The following is a 24045-nucleotide window of genomic DNA, read 5'->3' on the forward strand; positions in this document are numbered from 1 at the left end:
CCTTTGCAGAGGATTGCACAACTTTCTGGGCGGTCTCCATTTCAAGGCTGCAGCATGGCAGGTATGTTTTCATTGTTTAGATGGACAATTAAGTGGACTGCTTGGTGTATGGCACTAAATTTCACCTCCAGTTTGCAATTGCTCTTTTTGTCTGTCTGTAATTTATTTTTCTGGTGAATGTTATTTTTATCAGTTAACACCCATAGCGTATGAATGTCAAACTTGAAAAGAGTAAGATAATTAGAGCAACCCTGGCTGGCTGCTCTTTGTGATTGCTAGGGTGTTATGAAAAAATGGAAAGTACAGCTTTAAAATTGTGTATGGTGGAACAACCCCCCTGGGATAAAGTGGATCCAATAAATGCATGTTCGTTAATGGCTAATCTAATAGAAAGGTGGGAGATGCATAGTTCAAATGGCTGTCTGGATGAGCTTGTGACCAAATGTGGCACACTGTGTCAACTGTGAGGTGTATGAATGGACAAAGTTTGGCTACAAGGAACTGTCCAGTTATGCGAGGTGGTCTTGCTAGTGATGAACTCCCATCTCTGGGAGTGATAACTGCAAGCATCAATACGGTGAAGCTCTTTGAATCTACCAATGTCTTGTTTGGGTGCTTTGTATCTTCAGGAGTCAGGTGTTCATCATTGCTCTGTGTTGTGCGACTTTTAGTAACTGCCTTCCAGGCTAAGGTTATGGGACCATGGAAGGATTTCGAAAAGTGTGCCCCAACCAGTTATGAAAATGCAGAAAATGTGAAAGGTTGAAAGCAACCAGTCTGCAAGTTCCTCAAGCTATCACCAGAAATGTCTTTATATGCCAATAGTAAAGTGCTTCCAGAATTCAAAGCGAAAGGATAGTTTCTATATCTTAACCAAGTGGTATACCTAAGAACAGCTACATTGGGATGATCAAGGGTAGTGGTAGGTAGGTGCCAAACCAGTCCAGGGTCCAAAAATTCAGGATCTGTAAGTGCAAGGAGTCAAAGGAAACAAGTGTGGGGCTGGATTCAATGAACCGCTGCTTTTGATGCCACACAAGCAGTCTTACTTTTTGAAGACTGAAGTTGATACCCATGCAAATGAACTCCATGAGACAAAAGAGAAAAGCTTAGGGATTCAGGAAGCAACATCATTTCTGACAGGGAGTATGGCTGATGTGGGAGGTTGGTTTTCCGATTACCACATTAATTTATTGGATTGCACATTTGTGTTTATCTTCGGGCTTCAACTTTCACCACTCACACCCCTTCCTAGTTTGCATCTAGGTCCCATTGCATCTCCTATGTGGGTTTAATTTTAGATCCGATGTCAAATGATGATCAAGTCATTTGATCTCTTAATAAGTTGCCATTTTGTGCAGTAGGTTAACTCTGTTGACCTTTACTGAGTTTGAGTGTCAGCTTATGCGTTGCATGACCAAGTCCACAAGAAGAATACTTTTCCTTCTTCTAAAAAGGTTTTTGATTCTTTTAAGGTGAGTTTGAGTGCAAAAATTCCAAGGAACAAATGACAAGTTCTAATAAGGAGCAGCTCCTCTTTCAAGGTGTAAGAAGTGGTGTAGCAATGGAAGCATAAACAACATGCTGAAATAAACTGCTGAAATACAAGACAAGAAAAATAAACACAAATACAGATGAGAACTCAGACGTATGCCCGGGAAACGGAATCCATATCGAACACGAGATGCAACATACAACAGTGAGTCACTGGCTGTGTGGGCACCTTGGCACTGCTCCTCTCTCCTCAAAAGAATCCACAAATGATGGCTGAAGTACACAAGAGGAGGAGGAGCCCTAACAATATATAGGCATAAAATGGGGGGAGCATTAAATGCAGTCGGCCAACATTTAATGCTGGTCGGCCAGCATTAAATGTTCCCTTAGCCCTAAAAAGGGCACCAGAAAATGCTAGAAAAAATACTGCCACAACCCTTGCAGTACAGACTCACCCTGAGCTGACTAATCTGCTAACACCCTCTCTCAGATCAAGGGTGAGCTGATACAATACAATAGTACAATGATGGGGAATCAGAAACTATACAACATAGAACCACCAGAAGAACCATGGATATCCAAGCAGTGAGTGGCCAACCCACCACCAAGATGCCTCGGAGAGGATCTGATGTCGATGTCGATCATAACAACACTACTTGAAAATAGAGAAGAATCATAGCAGCTCTCTGCGTTATGTCACTTATGTCACTCAAGACATACAAGATCAATCTGCCAAACATGGCTTTGAACATGTGACCATGGAATCCTAGCCTTCGGCCAAAACCGCTGAAGTGTCCCCTCATGTGAGCTCCAGACGAAAGCCTCGCGCTCTCTATGAAGTAACTAGCCCATCATGAACTTGGACGGCAATCCTAGTTCCAAGATTTGTACTTGCCAGACTTCGGTCGATGCGTCAGGGAAGTCCCTCTCTGGATCCTGGGCATGTGTATAGACATAGAGATGAGGCACGACTGCCCCATCTCACCACCCTCTCACACTCCCTCTTTGGCATTGGAGAGTCGTGAGGGATGTCTGCATCACCACCACTAGAAAGCAGCTGAGGAAGGGGCCACTAAGCCCTTCCCACGATCCGAAGAAGAGGATCCCTTCCGTGCCTTGGACTTCGCCTTGGCTAGAGGATTGGAATCAGAATCTGAGGCAGATGATGACTCGTCGGAGGAGTTTGCATCCCGCTTCATCTTTTGCTCCTTTTTCTTCTTGGAAGCCGTTAACTCTTTGCAATCCTTCCGTAAATGACATTTCTTGCCACAGTGGTAACATTGGGCCTTCGACTTCTTCATCTTTGAACCCCTCTCTAAAGCTGCAAAAGCCTCATCTGAACCTCCATAATGTGACGGAAGCCTCCCCTGTAGTTGCAAAGTAGCCTTATGCTCAAGTAGCATGGAGGACATGTGAAGAAAACTGACTGGAGTTGTAGATGTCTACGCCCGTAAAGCATTTGCCACTCCATCAAACTCCCGAGGAAGCTTGTAGAGTACCGTACCAACAAGATGTGCCTCTGATAGGGCAGACTGCATAGTGCGAAGTTGGTCCTGGAGTTGGGTAACACGAAGTAGGAAGGTTTGAATTGTATCTTTGGATTCAAACTTCAGTTGCTGGAGCTGGCCATAGAGAGTAACGGCCCTCATGGTGGAAGGAGCCTCGTACATCAACTGTAACTTCGACCATACATTTGAAGCCGTCGTACAAGAGGTGACCGCCAGTAGGACTTCTTTGGAAATACATCCAAGTAAGGCGGAATAAGCATGGGCATCATCTGAATCCCATGTAAGCACTGCCTCCTCATGGTGTCTTCATAAAAATCAGATGGAACTGGAGAAGGTTGTCGAGGACGCACCACAGCTTCGTTAACCACGTACCATAACCGCTTCTGAATAAACCAAGCCTTCATCACTGCACTCCACGTGTAATAATTAGGTCCATGGAGCTAGTCATCAGTGGATGTGCATGGAGGAGCCATCTGGAGAGGATGCAGAAAAGAAGTAGAGAAAATAAGGGATTGGGAGAGGAAACACAGCCAAACCACGAGCATAGACTGCAAAAAGCAAGAGTTCACATGTAGTATAACCCAAAATCTGATCAAAATAAGCCAAAATCTGCTGCACAAAGTCAAAAAATCAGTCAAAAACTATCAAAAACAGCAAAAACGGCCTGATGAAGGAAGCGCCCAGCCAGGAGGAGATGCAGAAATAACAAAAATGCAGGCTGAAATGAAGGCGCAGGCTGTACAGATGCTGACTGCAGCAAAAAACGCAGACAAAACTGGTCGCCTGAGTGGAGCAGCAGCTGCCTGATCAGCAAGAGGGAAAACAGTCCTGAAATCAGCAATTAAACACAGCAGAAACACAAAACCTGAAAACTGATACCATGTCAGAAGTGGTGCAGCAATGGAAGCATAAACAACATGCTGAAATAAACTGTTGAAACAAAGATAAGAAAAATAAACACAAATACAGATGAGAACTCAGATGTATGCCCGGGAAACGGAATCCATATCAAACACGAGATGCAGCATACAACAGTGAGTCACTGGCTGTGTGGGCACCTTGGCACCAGCTCCTCTCTCCTCCGGTCAATTATCCCAACCGGCACTCCTTAACGTCTTGTTATCGGGTTGTGAGTGAGGCTTGCTCTCGATCACCGCTCGCGTAACATCTCTTTTATGGTGCCCCGCTTAGGAGTGCCGAAAATTGACATTGTTGTTGTTTTGAATGTGAGTTTGTTTTGATTTCTTGTGATTGTTGAAAATGGCTAATGAATTTCCTAAGTTCCCACATGGATAGGGGGTTGACCACATTGATGATGATTGTCACTCAAAGGATAGATAGACAGGCAATCAATTTCACTATAGAATGAGCCTCAAGGCCACTATGAGTAGCAATGTGGGGGGCAAGAGGGGGTTTTGCTGTTGCACCATTCTCCACCTTTCTACACTTCTTAGTGTTTGTAGTTATCAATTGGTAATGTGGTATAAAGAAAACACCCTTAGCGAACACCTTCCACCACCCTCGGAGGCTTTATTTGATTGGTTTTCCAAACCTTCTTTGGACTATGGTCCTTAGGTCCATCTTGTCTCCCTTGCAGAGAATCATGATGAGTTGTAATTAGGTCCGGAGGAGGGGGTGAGAGAGAGAAAAAGATGTGTTTACATCTTCAAAAAGCCAAAATGGCCTATGAGACAAAGAAATGAGTACATTTGACCATGTTGTCTTAGCTTGAGAACAACCATGAAAATGATATCTTGATGATCCTTTGGTTGACTTGAGGATCTCACCTCCCATGATGATAGAGTCACTCTTCCAAACCATCAGCATTATCCATAGAGTACGGGCCATGCATCTAGATCAACTACCTAGGGGAGCATTTGAGGCTTCTCAACAGCTAGCTCAGTAGGATGTGAGACCTTATGGTATGTACAAGTCAAGCAATGACTTACAAGTCGTGAGATTGACATAGACCACCTCTGGTACGACCCTAACCTCCCCTCCATACACCTCTCACACTAAGAGGAACCTACTCATGCAACAAGATCTTTACCACTACACATAGCCCTCTAGGTGCTACCACTATAGCAACACCACCACACCATCAATGAGTCAGAAGGGTTACAATAGACCAAGCAACCACACCTCATAGAGCATGGCTCCCACCACCCCCATAGCAACCTCCACTATGATGATCGTATGTGGTATTGATGGCTTGCTGTGAATCATTTGAGAGAGTATGATGACTTGTGGTCTCTCAATTTGTGTCCATAAGTAACCAAAACCGGGGTTCCACAGTGGTGCACTATACATCATGGCTGGTGTAACTAGTGTGTATGAGTGTGCTATCTCCATATGTCCCTCTCTTAGGGTGAAGGTGCCCCGCCCATCCCTCCCCTCCCCCCCAAACCACCACCACCACCACTTGAAAACTCCAATATATCCTCTAAGAAAAAGGCACATAGGAAAAAATGACGTCTCAAGAATTCAATTTCAATCCACTTGGGGTGCCACTAGTTCAAAGAAAATCCAATTTCTAAAGCTACAAGAGTTACTATACACAAAAAGGACCCTAAAGTAGCCTAATACTTAGGCTTTTGGAACTTTTATATGATTGTTTTGTTGCCTTAATAAAATGCCCATTTGTTCTCTCTCTCTCTCTCTCTCTGTCTTTGCCTCTTCAACATGATATCACAAAGAAAGTAGGTAAGGAAGGTAGGATAAAGGGGCCATTAAAGTGGCGTTCCCAAAAGCAAAGCACATTTCACCTCCATAATTCAAAACTTGTGATATGAAGGTTAGATTGATGGTCGCATCTTTCCAAATCCATATTTTCTAGATGGGATGTATGTTTGTTTCACGTGCATTGCGGGATTAATGATTTGTGTGTCAACTACGAGGTTTGTAGTTTATATTGCGAAGGAAAGGGAGATGCATTTAGGGTTTATATAAATGTGTATGATCATCTATACAAACAAAAAACTGAGTAATAGCCCCATGCCAACCCTATAGTTTCTACACATACTTGTGGTAAGCAATCCCTACTACCTATTCTTTTTGTTTGAGACATCAAGAATCTCAAAAACTCTTGCATAATTTTTTTTTTTTTTGTTTTGGGGGGTTGGTGTTTGTTGGGTGGGTGCTAAACCAAAGTAATGTAAAGGGTCACCGTGCCTTTTACGGTGTTTGGGTATGAATGACCCTTACACATGTACTTCATATATATTATCCATAAACCTAAAGTCCTACACTTTGTGATTGTATGCACATCGAGTTGCACTCACTCTCTACTTTGTACTCTCTCTCTTTGTGTTGATAAACAGCTTTGCTTGTCTTGATCCTGGCACTCTGTCTTAACAAACTAGTATTAGAGCGCAAGGAGTGCACACTTCTTGAGGTAGGTCAAGAATGAGCTGGACAAGTGCAAGCTGTTTAGGGGACATTAGGCGTGAGGTGACGGCAGCAATCGTCAGCGTTTATCAGGCAACATGCTAGTTAGATGGCACGTCAGCTGCGTGTGCGTGATAGGCTGACGAGCAAGCAATGGCTTGGCAAGCGAACACAGATCTGTTCGGGTGTAGATCCGTGACCAAGCAAACAGTTGGTGGGTTGACGAGTAGGCGATGGCCTGACGGGCTGCGACCAAGTGGGTGGCACACGATAGGCGACAGGTCAATGGCATTATGATGTTCAAATTCAACATACATTTTGTCATTTTTAAAATTATTTTTTGCAATTTGTTCCCCTCCCACTGACAAGCATTTGCATGCCCATGCACAGTGTGAAATCTTGATCTGAAAAATTGGGGCTTTTCTCGGATTTTGGGATTTTGATGTAGAATAGGACAATCCGACTTGGAAATTGCAAATTTGGTGCACATTTGCTGGGGAAATTTGGGGCTTTTCACATTTTAGTGAAGTTTTGTCAATTTCACTCCGGACCCTAGAAAATTGGGGCTTTTGCAGAATTTCATCAATTTTTGCAAGAATTGCCTGGTATACGCACTTAGGTACATGTATTGATGCACTTTGGGTGGATTTGCCTTTGAAAATTTGGGGCTTTTGACCGCAATTGTCAAATTTGTGCTTGGGAATGCATTTGGAGCAGAAATTGCAGCAGAATTTTGGGGATCTCACATGTAATTGGTGCATTGGCCTATAAATCTGGCTGTAATTGATTGTGGAGTGCAGTAGAAGATGTTCTTTAATTCTGGAAAGCAATTTGCAGATCTGGAATTTCTGCAATTTCTTGATTTTCACTGCTGGTTGGTACTTGCAGCGTACCGTGGTCATTTGTGTGATATTTAGGCTTGCATTTGTTGACATTTGAGTCAATTTAGTGCTGCAAATCATGGCTGGAAACAATGATAGCAACAACCTTTTGCACTTCAAGAAGCTTGAGGCGCACACAATTTTGCAATATGACAAAAACAATGCTACAATGTCTTGGTGCAGAAGAAACAGGTGAAGCCCATCAAAGCGAAGGGAATCAGACGAGCGGGTATGGAACAAGAAGAGTGGGATGATTTGGATGAGCTTGCACGCTCTACCATAGAGCTCTCAGTGTCAAGACAACTTGCTCTTTAACATTGAGAAGTTGAATTTTGCATATGAAATGTGGCAAAGACTTGAGGAACTATATGCTCAAAAAAGTGCAGCCAGCAAGGTTTATGGCTAAAAAGATTGGACCTTCGCATGAAGGAAGGTACAACCATGTTTGTACATTTGAATGAGTTCAACTCAATTTTTAGTCAGCTGATTGCTTTGGATTTTCACATTGATGATGAGTTCAAGGCTACTTTCTTGCTATGCACTTTGCTTGAAAGTTTGGATACTTTCAGGACAGCTTTGAGTAACTCAAATGCTCGGTTGTTATATTTTGATGTGGAGAGTTCTTTGCTGATGGAAGAACTCAACATGCAAAATAATTTAGCAAACAAGTCTTCTAATGCATTGCACACTAGGGGTAGATTTCAACAAAAAGGGTAGTTCTGAAAATAGAGTTTGCAACAAGTCTTGTGGCAAAAATGTGGAGTGTCATCATTGTGGCAAGAAAGGGCACTACAAATTGGACTGTTTTCAATTGAAGAAAGAGGCAAAAGCAAAAACATTGAAGATAACAAGGTTGAGAAAAAGGACAGCCAACCTACACAGAAAAGTAGTGTGAAGATAGAGGAGGTAAATGTAGTCACCATGAGAATGACAGTGACGGTGATGTACTCCTTGCTTTTTTTTTTAGTGCACGTGCATTGATTGCAGATTCTGATGATGACATGCATACTTGGATACTTGATTTAGGTGCGTCTTTCCTTGTTACACCACATCATGAGTGGTTTTTTGACTACAATGGTGGTGCACATGGTGTTGTCCACTTGGGGGATAACTATGCATGCAAAATTGCAGGTATTGGCAGTGTGAAGTTGGAATTTCAGCATGGCTCCGTGTTTGTTTTGCATAATGTGAGGCGTGTACCTTACATCAAGAAGAGCTTAATAAGCACAAGGCAACTAGATGACAAAGGCTATCACACGTGACACCACCTTTGGGGATAGCAAATGGAAAATTTGTAAAGGCTCTTACATTGTTGCCAAGGGCTCCAAAAGCGATACTTTGTATCCTTTGCATGTATCTAGCGCGTGTGACTATGCAGTTGCCATAACCGAGCAGCCAAGTGTTTCTTTGTGGCATATCCTGTTGGGACACATGAGTCAAACTCAAATGAAAGTGCTTTCTCGTTTGGGTTATTTGTCGTAGGGATACTTTGTATCCTTTGAATGTATCTAGCACGTGTGACTATGCAGTTGCCATAACCTAGCAGCCAAGTGTTTCTTTGTGTCATATCCTATTGGGACACATGAGTCAAACTCGAATGAAAGTGCTTTCTCATTTGGGTTATTTGTCGTCTTTGAGGTATGTTGATTTTGAACAATGTGATCATTGTATTTATGGTAAGCATGCTCAAACGTCACGTAAAAAATTTCTCTCTAAATTTTTCATCCTTAGAGTTGGTACATTAAGATGTATGTCAGATTCCAGGGTTATCTCTAGGGGGAAAGAAGTATTGCATTACCTTTGTTGATAATGCCACACGCAAAGTATGGGTTTTATCCAATCCGTTGTAAAGATGAGGCCTTGGATAAATTAAAAACATTCTTGGCACTTGCTGAAAATTAGACCGGTAAGATATTAAAGCGTCTTCGCTTTGACAATGGTGGGGGATATGTGTCCAAAGCCTTTCAAGACTTTTGTGATAGCAAAGGGATTTAAAGGTAGCTCATTGCCCCCGACAATCCACCCCAAAATGGTATTGCAGAGCGCGTGAAGAGGACCATTCAAGACAGGGTATACAACGTTGTTACATGCTGCTTTATCTCATGGATATCGGGCAGAGGTTGTTATGACAATCGTACACTCCATTAATCGGTTACCAAACATGTGGTTGGACAAGCCACCTTTGTATGCTCACTTGAGAGTGTTTGGCTATGAGGCATTTGTGCACATTGGCAAGGAAGAACATAACAAACTTAAGCCAAGGTCTTGTAAATGTATTTTTCTAGGATATGGTGATGAGGGTGAAATGGGGTATAGGTTATGGAATCCCGAAAAAGGAAAATTATATGCATCAATGATGTTATCTTCCAAGAAGATTGTATGCACAAACAACTTGAAATGATTGAGGAATTCAGAAGGTTTGTATTCCGAGAAGATGTACCGATAGGACAACAGAGAATTTCCACTAAACAATAGCAAATACTTGCTGTAAATGTCCTTGAAAATGTAGGAAATGATGCTGAAAATGATAAGCAAGATATTGCCCATGATGTATCACAATTTCAGCAAGAACATATGCCTTTGGAACAACTAGAACCAGTTATACAACATGCTGAACCTGCAGAACATCAAGTTGTTAATGCAAATTTGTAGGTTGAACAACTAGTAAATCTTGATCATTGGGTCCGTGGGTCGATCAGATTGCAAAGATAGCCAGATAGGTTTGTTCTTGGTATTGATTATGTGGTTGATTATGTCATGTTGACAGATTGTGGTGAGCTGTCATGCTTCAAGGAAGCAATGGATAGAAAAGATAGCAAGAAATGGCATAAGGCTATGCTGTTAGAGATGGAATCTCTCATAAAGTGCTACCATGCAAATGGGCTAACAAAATAAAAGTCATTTCTGGTTCTTTGCCAAGGTACAAGGCACGACTAGTTGCTAAAGGGTACAAGTACGGACATGGAATTGATTTTGATGAAAGTTTTTCTCTTGTAGTGAAAATGACTACTTTGTGAACCATTTTGGACTTGGTTGCATCTAAAGATATGGAACTCATGGAGATGGATGTAAAACCAGCTTTTTTACATGGTGATTTGTATAAGGAGATCTATATGCAGCAACCTGAGGGTTTTGTTGCAAAGGGAAAAGAGCACATGGCATGTAAATTCAACAAGAGTTTATATGGGTTGAAACAGGCACCACAAGAATGGTATCATAAATTTGATATATTGATGCAATCTCAAGGATTCCATAGATCTCAAGTTGATCAGTGCTTATACATTAAGAAGGTAGCAAATGGTAGCCTTATTCTCTTGGTTTTGTATGTGGATAATATGTTGATTGCAGGCAAAAATGTTCATGCTTTGGACTCCTTGAAACAAAGCCTACACAATAGCTTTGATATGAAGGATCTTGATGAGGCCAATCATATTCTTGGCATGCCTATACTCAGGGACAGATTGTAGGGTATTCTCTATTTGTCACAGTAAAAGTATGTTACTAAGGTTTTGCAGCATTTCAATATGGAGGGGGGAAAAGCTATTGGTGTATTGTTGTCTCCATATGTGAAGCTTAGTGCATATGACAACCCTACATTTGATGATGGAAAGACTTGAGATGGCCAAGATTACTTATGCTTCAGTTGTTGGTAGCTTGATGTATGCTATGATTGCTACACGTCCTGACATTGCATTTGCGGTGGGAGTGGTTTGCAAGTACATGGCACATCCTGGCAAAAAGCATTAGGAAGTAGTGAAGGGTATCATGAGATAGCTTAAGGACACAAAGGGCTTGTGCATGCTTTGGGAAGTAGAAGACATGATTATATTGTTTTGTGAGAGTTGGAGTCACTACACCCATACACATTATGTTATCACCCATAGTTGCCATTGTTGCACTCACAACTATTGTGTAGGATGCACATATGAATATGTAATTGCAATAGCATAAGCTAGGTCTAAATAGATTAAAGGTTAAGTATACATTAAGCAATGCTTGTAATAAAGCTTGGGGTCATGATTTGAGCGATGGAAGCCACATTGTAAGAAGAATTGATCAATCCTCTGTACCAAGCTCGAGGAGCTTGCTTCAAGCCATAGAGAGCCATTCGCAATTTGTAAACATGGTCCTCCTTCCCCTGCACAAGAAAACCAAGAAGCTATAAGACATAAATCTCCTCCTCCAAAATGCCATTCAAAAAGGCAGACTTTACATCCATTTGAAAAACAGGCCAATGATGATGAGCTACAAGAGCCAAGATAGCTTGAATAGTGGACATCCAAGCTATAGGTGTATGCCTTTAGGTGGGAGGTTGTTGGGAATAAAGGGTCACGTGCCTTTTACAGTGTTCGGGTGTGTACGCACCCTTACACATGTGCTTTATGTATATTATAGAAAAACCTAAAGTGGTACACTTTGTGATTGTACCCACATCGAGTCGTGCTCACTCTCTTCCTCACACACACACTCTCTCTCTCTCTGTGTTGACAAACAACTTTGCTTGACTCGATCCTCGCACACTCTATCTTAACAATTAATGTATTCTAGCTCATATTTGTATTTATTGTACGTGGGAATTTGTGTCAGGCCATTGTGTTTTGGCCCAAGATGTAATTAATCACATTTCTTTTTCAATTCATGTTTCTCTTTTTCTAATCATAGGATGTTTGGGCTTGTGATACATGTTGATATGTATTTTTTCCCTCCCTCCCTCCCTCCCTCTGTCATACATGCAAGTGCACACACACACTCTCTCTCTCTCTCTCTCTCTCTCTCTCTCTCTCTCTCTCTCTCTTTTGATACTACACACAATCAGCGTGGATGCCTCTTCGTGGGTCATGTTAAATTGTGGGGTCATTGAGTTGTTCACTTTGGCACACATGATCAGTCAGATAGGGTTGCCCCTTGAGTTCCTTGTTCTTTGCCTTGGCAACCCATGTGGTCCTTTCTATGCTTTCTCACTCGGTGACAATAGGACAATTGATTGGTCTCTCTCTTCCCTTTGGCGAATATTTTGTGGGCCAATCATCAACGGATGACACATTTATCATTCTCAAAGCGAAAGGAGCGAGTGTCCACATGACATTGGATTTATGGAAACTTTTTGACCAAGCCTTTTGTCTTTGTATTAATGCAACCAAATCCTCCCTCATCAACTGTACTGAATTGGATCAGCAATCTTTGCAATGGCAAGGGATGGTGATCCCCTGTGGGAATGTCGTGCGGCATCTGGGTTACCTCTTGGTTGTTGATGTTTAGCCCAAGTAGTTGTTGCGATGGATTTCTTTGAAATTGGAGGCGAAGTTTTTGTATTGGAAATCCCAGGCTTGGCCTTTCCAGGTTCGCCTTAAAGTGGCATAGTCCATCATGCTTCCTATGCTCACGCTCTTTTGCCTTGGACTGCCTCCACCTTGAGGGTTCGTATTGGGCACATTTGCTTTATGCTATGGAAAAAAGACGTTTAATATGTAGGTATCTTGTGGATCTCTTGGAGTATGCTTACACTCCTAAAAGTATGGGTGGTGGGACTATTTTGGATGCATACACACATATGGTTGATCTTCAGTGGTCTCTCTTTCATGCCTTGTGCACTAATCAACACCCTTGGGTCTTTGTTGCCTGGTTATTTTTGGAAGAGCAGGGTATGGTTCATGGTAACGCGACCATTCGCGGCTTGGTGGCATGTTCTTAATGTTGATACCCCTTTTCCTTATCCTCTTCCTTCTTACTCACCCAACTCGTCTGCTTGGGGAAGTTGGTTCTCCAAAAGACAGAGTTGCTCCCTATGGAGGATCGTTTGGCTACTAACTCTTTTCAGATGGAATCGTTGGCAGTGTCAAAGCTGATTATGCGGGATGGGAAGCAAGAGGCTTGCCCTAATTTTAATTGCATGGCATGGCTAAGCTTATCTTCGGTTTTTGATGCCACTCTTGTGACTCCCCAAGGGTTGATGTCTTTTTGCACTGCCAAAAGGCTTTTTCACATTCCTGGAGGTTTCAGGGACTTGTGGGACGACCTTTCGATGACACTCGACCCTAGAGAGCTCTTCTGTGCCCTCGTTTCCGATCGACCTTGGCAAGATTGGGACCTTGCAGTTTGACTCCAGTTGGAAAAGGCTTCAGCTAATCAAGTATACCATCTTATGATTAAGGACTACTATTGGCTAGTCACTAGGGGCAATATTGTTTGAGCTGTGCACAAATCTCGGTATTGGTGGAAAATGACTATTATAGAGGGTTGGTTCAATAGGACACCGTATGAAAGTAAATTCTTCCTTTGGTGTGTCATGGTTATTGGGGTGCCTCTTGCTGCGGTGTTTGCAAAATTCCACATTTGAAACGGTGCTTGTTTTTTCTGCCTCACCACTACGGAAACTTCTTGCCACCATTTCCTTTCATGCCCTCTGGCATGGAAAATCCAGTCCTTGTTATTTTCTATTTATCGAGATGTGGTTGGCAGGCTGTGACACCCCTTTCATTGGGTCTTTGCTCGACCCAAATACCCTTCTCCGACACAACTACATATGAAGATTCTGTTTCTGTTCCTTTGTTTTTGGAGCTGCTGGCATAATTGGACAACTTCGAATGCTTTTGTTTTTGATTTCGCATCTTAGGTGCAAACTCATCTCGCCAAGTTGAAAGGTCTTCTATATTGGCAGCTTGATCTTATTCAGCACTGATCTCCTTTTCAAGGAGGGCTTGGTCCCTTGGTATACGACAATCTTTGTTGCTTCTTTGCCGTGACTTTTGTACTCTTTCACAATGGTACTTTGGAGGCCATAATCGACCTATAGGAGTTGGGACAAATGAGATAGTTCATTACATTCCTCTTTGAGTGTTAGTGCTAAGGAGGCACATAAAATGAAAAAGGAAAAGAAAATTAGATGGGATAAAGTTCTTATGACTCATAAGAGCTTTAATTACAATACAGGCGCCATTACAAATATAGTGCATCCAAATGTCTTTGTAGTCCCTCGGGTGATTTGATACACACACAATGTCTTGTGCATAAAGCAATATTGACACCAACACTCCAGCTAAACTAGCTCCAAACCCTCCTCTAACTATATATTTTGAGACCTCATCTACATCCAAACAAAGGGATTGAGGTTGGGCATCCTTGTTTCACTCCGATAGTGCTATTCATTGAATTTGAGATACACTGCAGCAGCTAAACTAGCGCCCAAACAAAGGGGGTGAAAGTGGACATCTTTGTTTCACTCCAATAGCGCCCTTGACTAAATTTGAGATACCCGTGGTACTCGTACTTTGCTTGACATTACATAGATACTCCATTGTATCACCTTGGAGACTCCAATATCTTGTAGTCTCCTCATGAGTCTAACATGTGGCATCATATTAAATGCTTTATGGAAATCCACAAAACATTAATATATCTTTTTCTTGTGTGCTTAGCCTTTCTAAAAAATAGCCCTTAGAGTGAAAATGTGGTCAAGTGTAGTATATCTCTATCTAAAAGTAGCTTGACCTACTGATCTCATCCCATGTATCTCAGGCCAGTCACTCAAGGCTTGCTCTATAGTAGTTTCACATATCTTAGCCAACATGTGGCTAATCATAATTGACATGTAATTGTTGTGGTATCATAGGGTCTCCACTCTCAAAGAGAGGTACAATTGTTTGGTTTGACCAGCTAGTTGGAAATCCCTCACAAACTGCTTTATTGATAATATGAGGCAACATTGATGCCAATATATCGCAAGCATGTGCAAATTGTTCAGCCACTAATCCATCATGATCATGAGCTGTCCCATTTTTTTAACTTTCATATGGCATGTTTTACTCTCTTTTTTATGAAAGAATTGCAATATGTTGGCCTAGAGATCAAGGGGAGGGACATAGGGGCCCGACCTAAGAACATTATGAAGCATGCAAGCATAACCATGCCAATCCTTAGGTCTAGTAATTTGACTCTCATGAAGCCTTCTCCATACTCTTTTACTTTCTTGTTTCAAAAACATAGGATTTGTCTCTATCTCCAATCTAGCCAAAAGTATTCCCATTTCTTTTTTTGCACTAGGCATCTAAAAAGTGTATGAGCATGCCTATGCGTACATGCACCGAGTCTTACTTCTCGCTAGAGATGTGTGTATGTCTCTCTACAATCATAATCATACCCACCATTTTGTGGGGCTAAGTATCTTGGTGGTGTAGTAGATGGCACAATGTGTGGGAAGGCATGGGTTGTTGAAGTATGTAATATTTTAGCTAGATGTCTTGTGAACTTGTCCAATGGAGTTTAGAAATCTAACACCATTGATGAGTTTTGGACTGGAGTGTTGTATACATGTGAGGTTGCCACCATAAATTCATAACATGGGAACCTAGGTACATATTACCGTTCCTCTTGTACATGATTGCATGCCACTGTGAAGGTCAAGATAGCATGGTCTACTACTAAGCCAGTCGATTTTCTTAAGATCTCAAAACTCTTGATATCTAGTATTAAGCTCTGTGAACTGATCAAATAACTCACAATACTTGCTTCCTTTTTATTATTTCAACATGTATACCATTCGATCTTGATCATTGTGATAGTACATTAATGATAGCTAGGCTATGTGCACTCCCCAATGCCAATAGGTGTGTTCCATATTCTGTCAAATCTCTATCTTGGGCTGATTTGAGTAACCCACCTCATCCAATGCAAGATCTTGGAACATCTCATTACTTGTGTCATAGAAAGTAGATTGTCTATTCCCCATGTGGGTATTAAAGTCTTCTACTAGTAAGATATCCTCGATACTTGTGAATCTCATGATGTCCTCATAAAGTGATGCATACAGGGATCTTTCTCTTGTGAATCTAGATTATGTTGGGGGAATGTAACACACTACAATATAAATATCCTTAGGTCTATACATGCGATTTTGGAGTACACACACACACACACACACACACACACACACACACACACACACACACACAAAGAGTTAGGTTAACGTCTACTAAAGGCCAAATCAGCCTCTGATACCAAAATGTTACATCCAAACATTCATGGAATTTCCCATGTCTTGAAATAGTTGGTTGAGAGAGAGAGAGAGAGAGAGAGAGAGAGAGAGAGAGAGAGAGAGAGAGAGAGAGAGATTAATGTCTATTGAGGCAAAAAATGGTCCATAAGACAAAACCATGTATGATGATTATTGTCACTAGATGTCAAAGTGTGACGTGCTAAAGGATAATCAATGATAAAGTGTGCAGAGAAGCTAATGTGATTTACGAAATAATGCCCATGTAGGGATGTAATAAGAAGATGATCAAGTGTATATATGAAGCATTACATGTCTAGCTATGTGGTTCTATGTGTTACACCAATAACTAGATCCACTTGGTTGAGATTGGTGGGTAGAGTACGTCACACATCCCTGATGAGATAGTATGGGGGTAGCATCTGGACAGATCCCTACTCATGTTGCTAGTGGCTCTCTCCTGACTCTCTTTGGTGCAACCTCTATGTTTGGTACCTTGCATTGGCGGTTTGCATGTTGCTTTGATCTTCTTAGCTCTCTGGATTGCCACTCCTCTCTATGCTAGTGCTTTGTGTGTGGTCATTGTCTAGAAGAAATCGGTGACCTACGATTGTTACCCCTTGCTTACAGTGTTTGCTTGAAGTGATGATGTGCAAAGCCTTTGATTCTCAACAAGGAACTGACCCAAGCAGTGTTGGTTTGGGAACTCCATGACTAGTCTGAGTAACGTGTCTCCTTAAAATAGTGTGGGGTACCTAGCTTAGACTGTATTGTAGGATGTGTATTTACAGATGTAGTGCTTCTCGCTCTCTATCACCTCTTGGTATAGTTCATAGATTTGCGCGGCTTTGGGCATGTGGGCTACTCCCAGTCTCAATCTTAAGCTCACAATAGGAGACCCTCCTCATAAACTGATCCTTGTAGTATGACATCTTTGGGTAAAGGGGTTGTTGGAGTGAGATCCATGTATGCTCTCTATGTGCATTTGGTAAAGATCCTCTCTCGTGACCAAGTTCCTCTCAATGTGAGAGAGGTCTACGAAGGGGGAGTCAATGTCATATTGAAAGGGGGGGGGATTGTCCATGTTGATATTGTATCTTGTGAGCAACCTGTGTATACCATGAGGTTTTGTGTGCTCCTTGAGCTAGTTGTCTAGAGGCCTCACCTAGGTAGTTTGTTTGGGTACATATTATATACTCTGTGTACAAAGCTGATGGTTTGAAAAATGGGCCTTCAATATCATGGGGGGTGTCACGAGAATATGAAATTTAATTTTGCTTTGCTTAGTATTTGATTAAAAGCTAATCAAATATGCTAATGCGACTTGCACATGTGAGATACAAGTCAATTATTTCACAGTGTGGAACCTAGGATCTCAAGATATCAGTTGGTGCTAAAGACAAAAGTTGTAATAAGTTATGCTTGATAGGTACTAGGTGGTATTCGTTGTTAGATTAGAACAATTTATTGGCCACTAAGGTCAGTGGTGACATTAGAGACTAGGTATTAATTAATTAATTAATGTGAGTCTAAGGGTCAATAATTGTACAAGGATACTTGGAAGACAAATTGGCCTAGCCAATTTAATTATTGGTTGGTGAAATTAATTTTTTGAGTATTGTAGTAATTATTAAAGGAATTTTTGGAATTAATATTTTAAAAATTAATTTAATAAGTCGGATAATGCTAGAAAATGGGATTAGAAGGCTGCCACTTGGTAGAACTTGTCCATGTAAGTGGAAAAAACGTTTTTGGGGGTTGGTGGAAGTCTATTTCAGCCATTGTGAGAGAGGAGGAGGCTGTTAGAGAGCAAGGAGATGCTACTAATGTGATTGGTAGCCACCAGGAGTAGGTGACAACAGTCCAAGGTTCTCTTGGTGTAAATGATAGCATATAGGAGGGGGCAGTAGTCTTTTGGTAGTCCTTAGCTGTAGGTGATAGGTTCCATGGCTGTTTGAGCATGACAATAGTTTTTCACTGTTTCTTGGTTGCGATGAAACTTTAAAATTTATTTCTGTATAGCACTCTCTCTCATTTCCCAACCATTTCTTGTTAGCAGATTAGTCAGTTCATGGTTGAGTTTGTACATGTGGTACAACAGGCTGGGCACATAGATATTTTAGGCATTTTATTTGCCATCATTTGTGTGTTTTGGCATTATTTGCAGCCAGTTGGCCAGCATTTAATGCTGGCCGACCAGTCATATTTTTGGCATTTATTTGGCCTATATATTCTCAGGCTTCCTCCTCATTGATTCATCACTTGAGAGTTCTTGGAGAGAGGGAGCACGTGCCAGTGCCTCCAGAGCTGGTGACTCACATTGCTTCTGTACTGTCTCATGTCTTGGATTCCATTTTCCGAGCATACATCTGAGTTCTCATCTGTATTGTGTTTTCTCTTTCTTTTCTTTTGTCTTGTGTTCAGCAGTTTATTTCAGCACATGTTTATGCTTCCATTGCTGCACCACTTCTGACATGGTATTAGATTTTAAAATTTGTATTCTTGTTGTTTTTCTTGTTGACTTTAGGACTGTTTTCACCCTTGCTGATCAGGGGGTTGCTGCTCCAACCAGGCGCCCTATTTTACTTGTTTTTTTGCTGACGTCAGCATCCGTACAGCTTGCATGTCCGTTTCAGATTGGGTTTTGGTGTCTTTGCATCTCCTCTTGGCTAGGCGCTTGCATTATCAAGCCGTTTTTGCCGTTTTTGGCAGTTTTTGATCGATTTCTTGACTTTTTATAGCAGGTTTTGTCTTATTTTGATTAGATTTTGGGTTATACTATATGTGAACTCTTGTTTTTTGCAGTTTGTGTTTGTGTTTTGGTTGTGTTCCCTCTCCCACTACCTTCTTTTCTCTACTTCTCTTCTACATCCTCTACAGATGGCTCCTCCGTGCACATCCACTGATGATACGCTACATGGAGATTCCAGTAAGGCTTTTGCAGCTTCAGAGAGGGGTTCGAAGTCAAAGAAGTTGAATGCCCAATGTTACCACTGTGGCAAGCAAGGTCATTTAAGGAAGGACTGCAAAGAGTTAGCGGCTTCCAAGAAGGAAAAAGAGCAGGAGACGAAGCGGGACCGGACTCCTCCGACGAGTCATAGTCTATCTCAGATTCCGACTTAGATCCTTCGGCTAACAAGGTGAAGTCCAAGGCACAGAAGGGATCCTCTTCTTCGGATCGTGGGAAGGGCTTGGTGGCCCCTTTCTCAACTGCTTTCTAGTGGTGGTGATGAGTTTATCCCTCATGACGCTTCAGTGCCAGAGAGGGAGTGTAAGAGGGTGGTGAGATGGTGCAACCGTGCCTCATCTATATTTCTATACAGATGCATAGAGTTCAGAGAGGGACATCCTCGACGCATCAACCGAAGTCTGGCAGGTACAAATCCTGGAGTTAGGATTGACATCTAGGTTTATGATGGGCTGGTTACATGACAGAGAGCGGGTGGCTTTCGTTTGGAGCTCACATGAGGGGACACTTTGGTGGTCTGGCCAAAGCAGGGAAATTTATGGTCATTTATGTGCTGCGGCATTGGTGACAGGTTGGCCACGTATGCTATATCAGAGGCATTGTTGACAGACATTGAGAGCTGCTATGATCTTCTCTATCTTTAGGAGTTGGTACAATCAACATCAACATCAGGTTCTCTTCGAGGCACCTTGGTGGTGGTTTGTGCACCCACCACTTGGGTATCCATGGTTCTACTATGATGGACATTGTTGTATGTACTATGATCACCCATGATCTGAGAGAGGGTGTTAGCAGATTAGTCAATTCATGGTTGAGTCTGTACATGTGGTACGACAGGCTGGGCACAGAGATATTTTAGGCATTTTATTTGCCAACATTTATTGTGTTTTGGCATTATTTGCAGCCAGTAGGTTGACTAGTCATTTTTGGCATGCCGACCAGTCATTTTTATCATTTATTTGGCTTATATATTCTCAGGCCTCCTCCTCCTCATTGATTCATCACTTGACAGTTCTTGGAGAGAGGGAGCATGTGCCAGGGTTTTCACAACCGGTGACTCACATTACTTCTTTACTGTCTCATGTCTTGGTATATGGATTCCATTTCCCGAGCATATATCTGAGTTCTCATCTGTATTGTGTTCTCTCATTTTTTTCTTTTGTCTTGTGTTCAATAGTTTATTTCAGCACATGTTTATGCTTCCATTGCTGCATCACTTTTGACATTTCTCTCAAGTTATCTCAATCTTTTGCAGTTTGAGCCATCAGAGGAAGAGATTTCAGTCAATCTTTGCTATAAACCTTAATTTACAACAGACATTAAGGTTTGACAACCACCTCAGGATGGGTGCTGAAAATTGAGGGCCTAGGGCTTGAATTCGAGCAGCTGAAATTGAGGAATTTCGGGGAGATTTAAGAGGCCAGACATCCAATATTAGATTTGAGGCTGAATTTATCTTTCAAGGAGCAGGGTGAAGGCCAATTCCCAAGCAAACCAAAGGGCAAATTGGTTTGGAGGCTTCTTGGTTAGTTTTGACAGCAAGAGAGGCACTTGGATCAGTGGAGGAGATCAAAGGATCTCAGTTGTACTTCTTTTATTTGCAATATAAGATAAAGAAATACCGCAAGGGGCGCTAGTTTTGGGGCAAACTGGGTGTCGAATGTCCAAGATTAAAGTGGTAAAGTGTGCATTTTTAGTTTATGTGAATCTTATGCTTGTTGTAATGAGTTTAATCAGGTTATTTACCACGCTATTCAAGGAAGGTTGGTTTCATAGTTCTATTGTTGGGATTTAATTTTGAGAAGTAATTAAATGGTTGGATAATGTTGAAAAATGGGTTTAGAAGGTTGCCACTTGTAAAAACTGCCCATGCAAATTGAGAAAACGTTTTTCGAGGTTGGGTCTCAGCCATTTAGTCAGTTTACAGCTTGGAAGAGGGAGAGACAAAGCTACTGGTCCATTTTTTGATCCAAGAACAGCAATATGCTGCAAAAGACAGCCATCTAGGAGCCTCAATAGGCAAGGGACAGCAGGGAGTCAACTTCCAGGGGCTAGCAGTAGCATTGCTGATCAAGTGACTGCATTTTGGGGGTGCCTGGTAGTAGTAGGTGATTGCATTAAATGTAGGTTGGAGCAGGCAGCAAGCAGAATTGAAGATTTTCTCACGAAAAAATTAGATTACTCTCTCACCTTCTCCAACCCATTCTTAGGAGATCTAAATATTTCTCAATAATTTTGAGCAGATCTCAACCAAAAACTTGGTGGAGAATAGAGAGATCTTTGTTGTAAACCCTAAATTTTTTAAATTTTTGCAAAAATTAGGGTTTAACAACTACCTCAGGACCTGTGCCAATTGGTGAAGGCATTGTACATTGAATTCAACACCTGAAATTTGTGCAATTGTCAGGGAATTGAAATGCCAACCCATTTATTGTAATTTGGGGTAGCCTTTGGTCAGTTGGCGGTTCCATTTGTGCAAGTTGTGGGTGAAAAATTAAGGGACAAGTGGCCCGAATTGATTGCTAATTTTTGCTCTCAGCTGAGAAATTACAACAATATGTCTTCAAGCAGTGATGATGTCTCTTAGTATGAACATTCATATGGGAATGAAGAAAATGCAATGACTAATCTTGGACAAGGCATGTAACATGGACATCAAGCTGAGAATGAGGGAATTAGACAAGAGGTGGGTCCTTCTAGGTTTCTTGAAGCCAATGACCAGCAAGAGTAAGGGAATTTTGATGACCATTTTAAAGATCAATTGATGACAACAGCTAAAATGTTTATGCAATTGACAAATGATCCTTAGTTTATGCGCTTTTTGAATCCATAAAGAAGGGCAACAAAGGCAACAAGAGGATATCATCTTCAAGAGCTTTGGGACAAAAAGATGCATCAAAGGAAGAGCCGATACGATAGCATGATGCTTCAAATGTGGGAAGTAAGCATAAGCAAATGATGCTAGCAAGACAATTGATGCATACACAAGGCAAACTTGGAAGTGTCAATTCAATGCTTTTTGGACAGTAGGGTATGCATGTAATGATAGGGCAGGCATGATACTTTGGTGGTGGCATTAGTTTTCATGCTATGGTGGGCTTGGGACCGCATATGGAGATGTATGATACAACTCATTATGGTATGCAACAACTAATGCGTGGTATGCAAGGTCCAATGTGTTCGGGTATGGCTGGTAATATGTATAAGCCCTCGTATAGCAATGTTGGTATGATGTTGGGGCACAAGGTGGCAAGTTCGACAATGTATATATGTAGCCCGCTATGTTTGGGACTCATAGTATTAATGCTGGTCATGCAAATGCTCCGTATAGTGTTGGTCATGAGGAAAGATGTTGCTAGTACTGCATGCAATGTATGGAAAAATGTATCTTTGTATGGCTGTTAGTATGCAAATTCCCATGGACAGTTACATTGCAATGGTTCAAAGTATGCAAAAAAATAATGTTTTCTAATGTTAGGTACACATGAGTGGCTGGTCAACTGGATGCAATGTTGCATATTAGTTGAATTGGAATTGCAACAGTGTGAAAGTATAAAGCATTGCAATGTTAAAGGGGAAGAAAGGCCTACAACCTAGTGGAGCTTTGAGGCAAGTAAAGTTAGAGGTAAAGTTTCCATATGCTTCTTGGTGAAGCTTCAGCATTGTTTCATCAATAGATGCAAAGTGGATGGAAGAGGATGACTTGGTAGACCATCCTCAGTTGTCGTAACTTTATGGGAGGCCTTTCAGTTAGGGTTGACTCTGTATGTCTCAACAGAGCAGGGGTTCAGAGCATTGCCTAATGCTCAAGGGGGAGTTAGCACTTACACTCCTCCAGTTGTGGACAACTCTCGTATGTAGTGGATCTCAAATGTATTCAGAATACATCCAAGGTACTATGTGACAGTATGTTTGCCATGGGGTCACTGCTCAAGGCACTAGTCACTATGAGATGTATGCAGACGAGTATGAGTTTCACTTGGGCACATTGATACTATACTTTTGTATTAGTTTATGAGTTTTTGCCTCAATTTGAGACAAAAATTCTGATAAGTTTTAGCTAAGTTTTTGATCAATTTGGGAACCGTTTATGGTCACTTTTGGGATCAATATTGTATCAGTTTTTGCATTAGTTATATTGATCATTTTTTGCAATCGGTTTGTGATTTCGGAGTCACATTTGCGACAGTTTGTGACCAATTCTCAGATGAGCAAGCGATCAGTTTATGCTAAGTTTTCAATGGTTTACAGCTGGTTCCATGAACAACAACATGTTAGTAAGTGCCATTGAGAGTTTCGGCCATGGTTTATGCTGAAAATATGCTTTACTGTAGCTTTGAAGTCAAAACGGTTGAGAAACATGAGTTATAGATATATCCAATGGGTTTCTAGTAACAATTTTAGACTAATTTTCAATTTTATGTTATGTATATGCTGGCTGGAAATTTTCAGCAAGGTTTGGGGTATGTGGCATGGTTGGAGAACAGTGGCCAATGTCGTGATTGTGATGCATTATGGAGATTCCAGTGCAGTATGCTTTTCTTTTGGCACAATGCAATATAATCAAGGACGATAGCAAGCATTTCAAAGGGAAGGTTTGTCACGAGGACGTGATATTTTGTTGCCTTGCTTAGCCTTTGATTGAAAGTTAATCAAATGTGCTAATGTGACTTACACATGTGAGATGCAAGTCAATTATTTCATAGTGTGGGATCTAGGACCTCGAGATATGAGTTGGTGCCAAAGGCAAAAATTATAATAAGTTATGCTTAATAGGTACTAGGTGGTACCGTTGTCAAATTTGGGCCTAGATTAATT

At 41.5% G+C, this 24045-nt stretch overlaps 1 protein-coding gene across 29 annotated transcripts in view; it reads left to right on the forward strand.

Moving 5' to 3' along the window:
* The window catches only part of LOC148036633 (uncharacterized), a 68905-nt gene that overhangs the window by 13585 nt on the left and 31275 nt on the right, over positions 1 to 24045 (forward strand). For all 29 annotated transcript variants that reach the window (XR_015690964.1, XR_015690963.1, XR_015690962.1 and 26 more), the window contains one exon: positions 10 to 61. Coding sequence is in view for 21 of the 29 variants with exons in the window: in XM_087678652.1 (XP_087534778.1) it covers positions 10 to 61 (52 nt within the window). In the remaining 8 variants the exon portion in view is untranslated. The remainder of the gene's footprint in view (positions 1 to 9; positions 62 to 24045) is intronic.

The sequence above is a fragment of the Lygodium microphyllum genome, chromosome 5, assembly GCF_053477565.2.
Source record: "Lygodium microphyllum isolate KBCC chromosome 5, Lygodium_microphyllum_v1.1.10, whole genome shotgun sequence".
NCBI classification, from domain to species: Eukaryota; Viridiplantae; Streptophyta; class Polypodiopsida; order Schizaeales; family Lygodiaceae; genus Lygodium; species Lygodium microphyllum.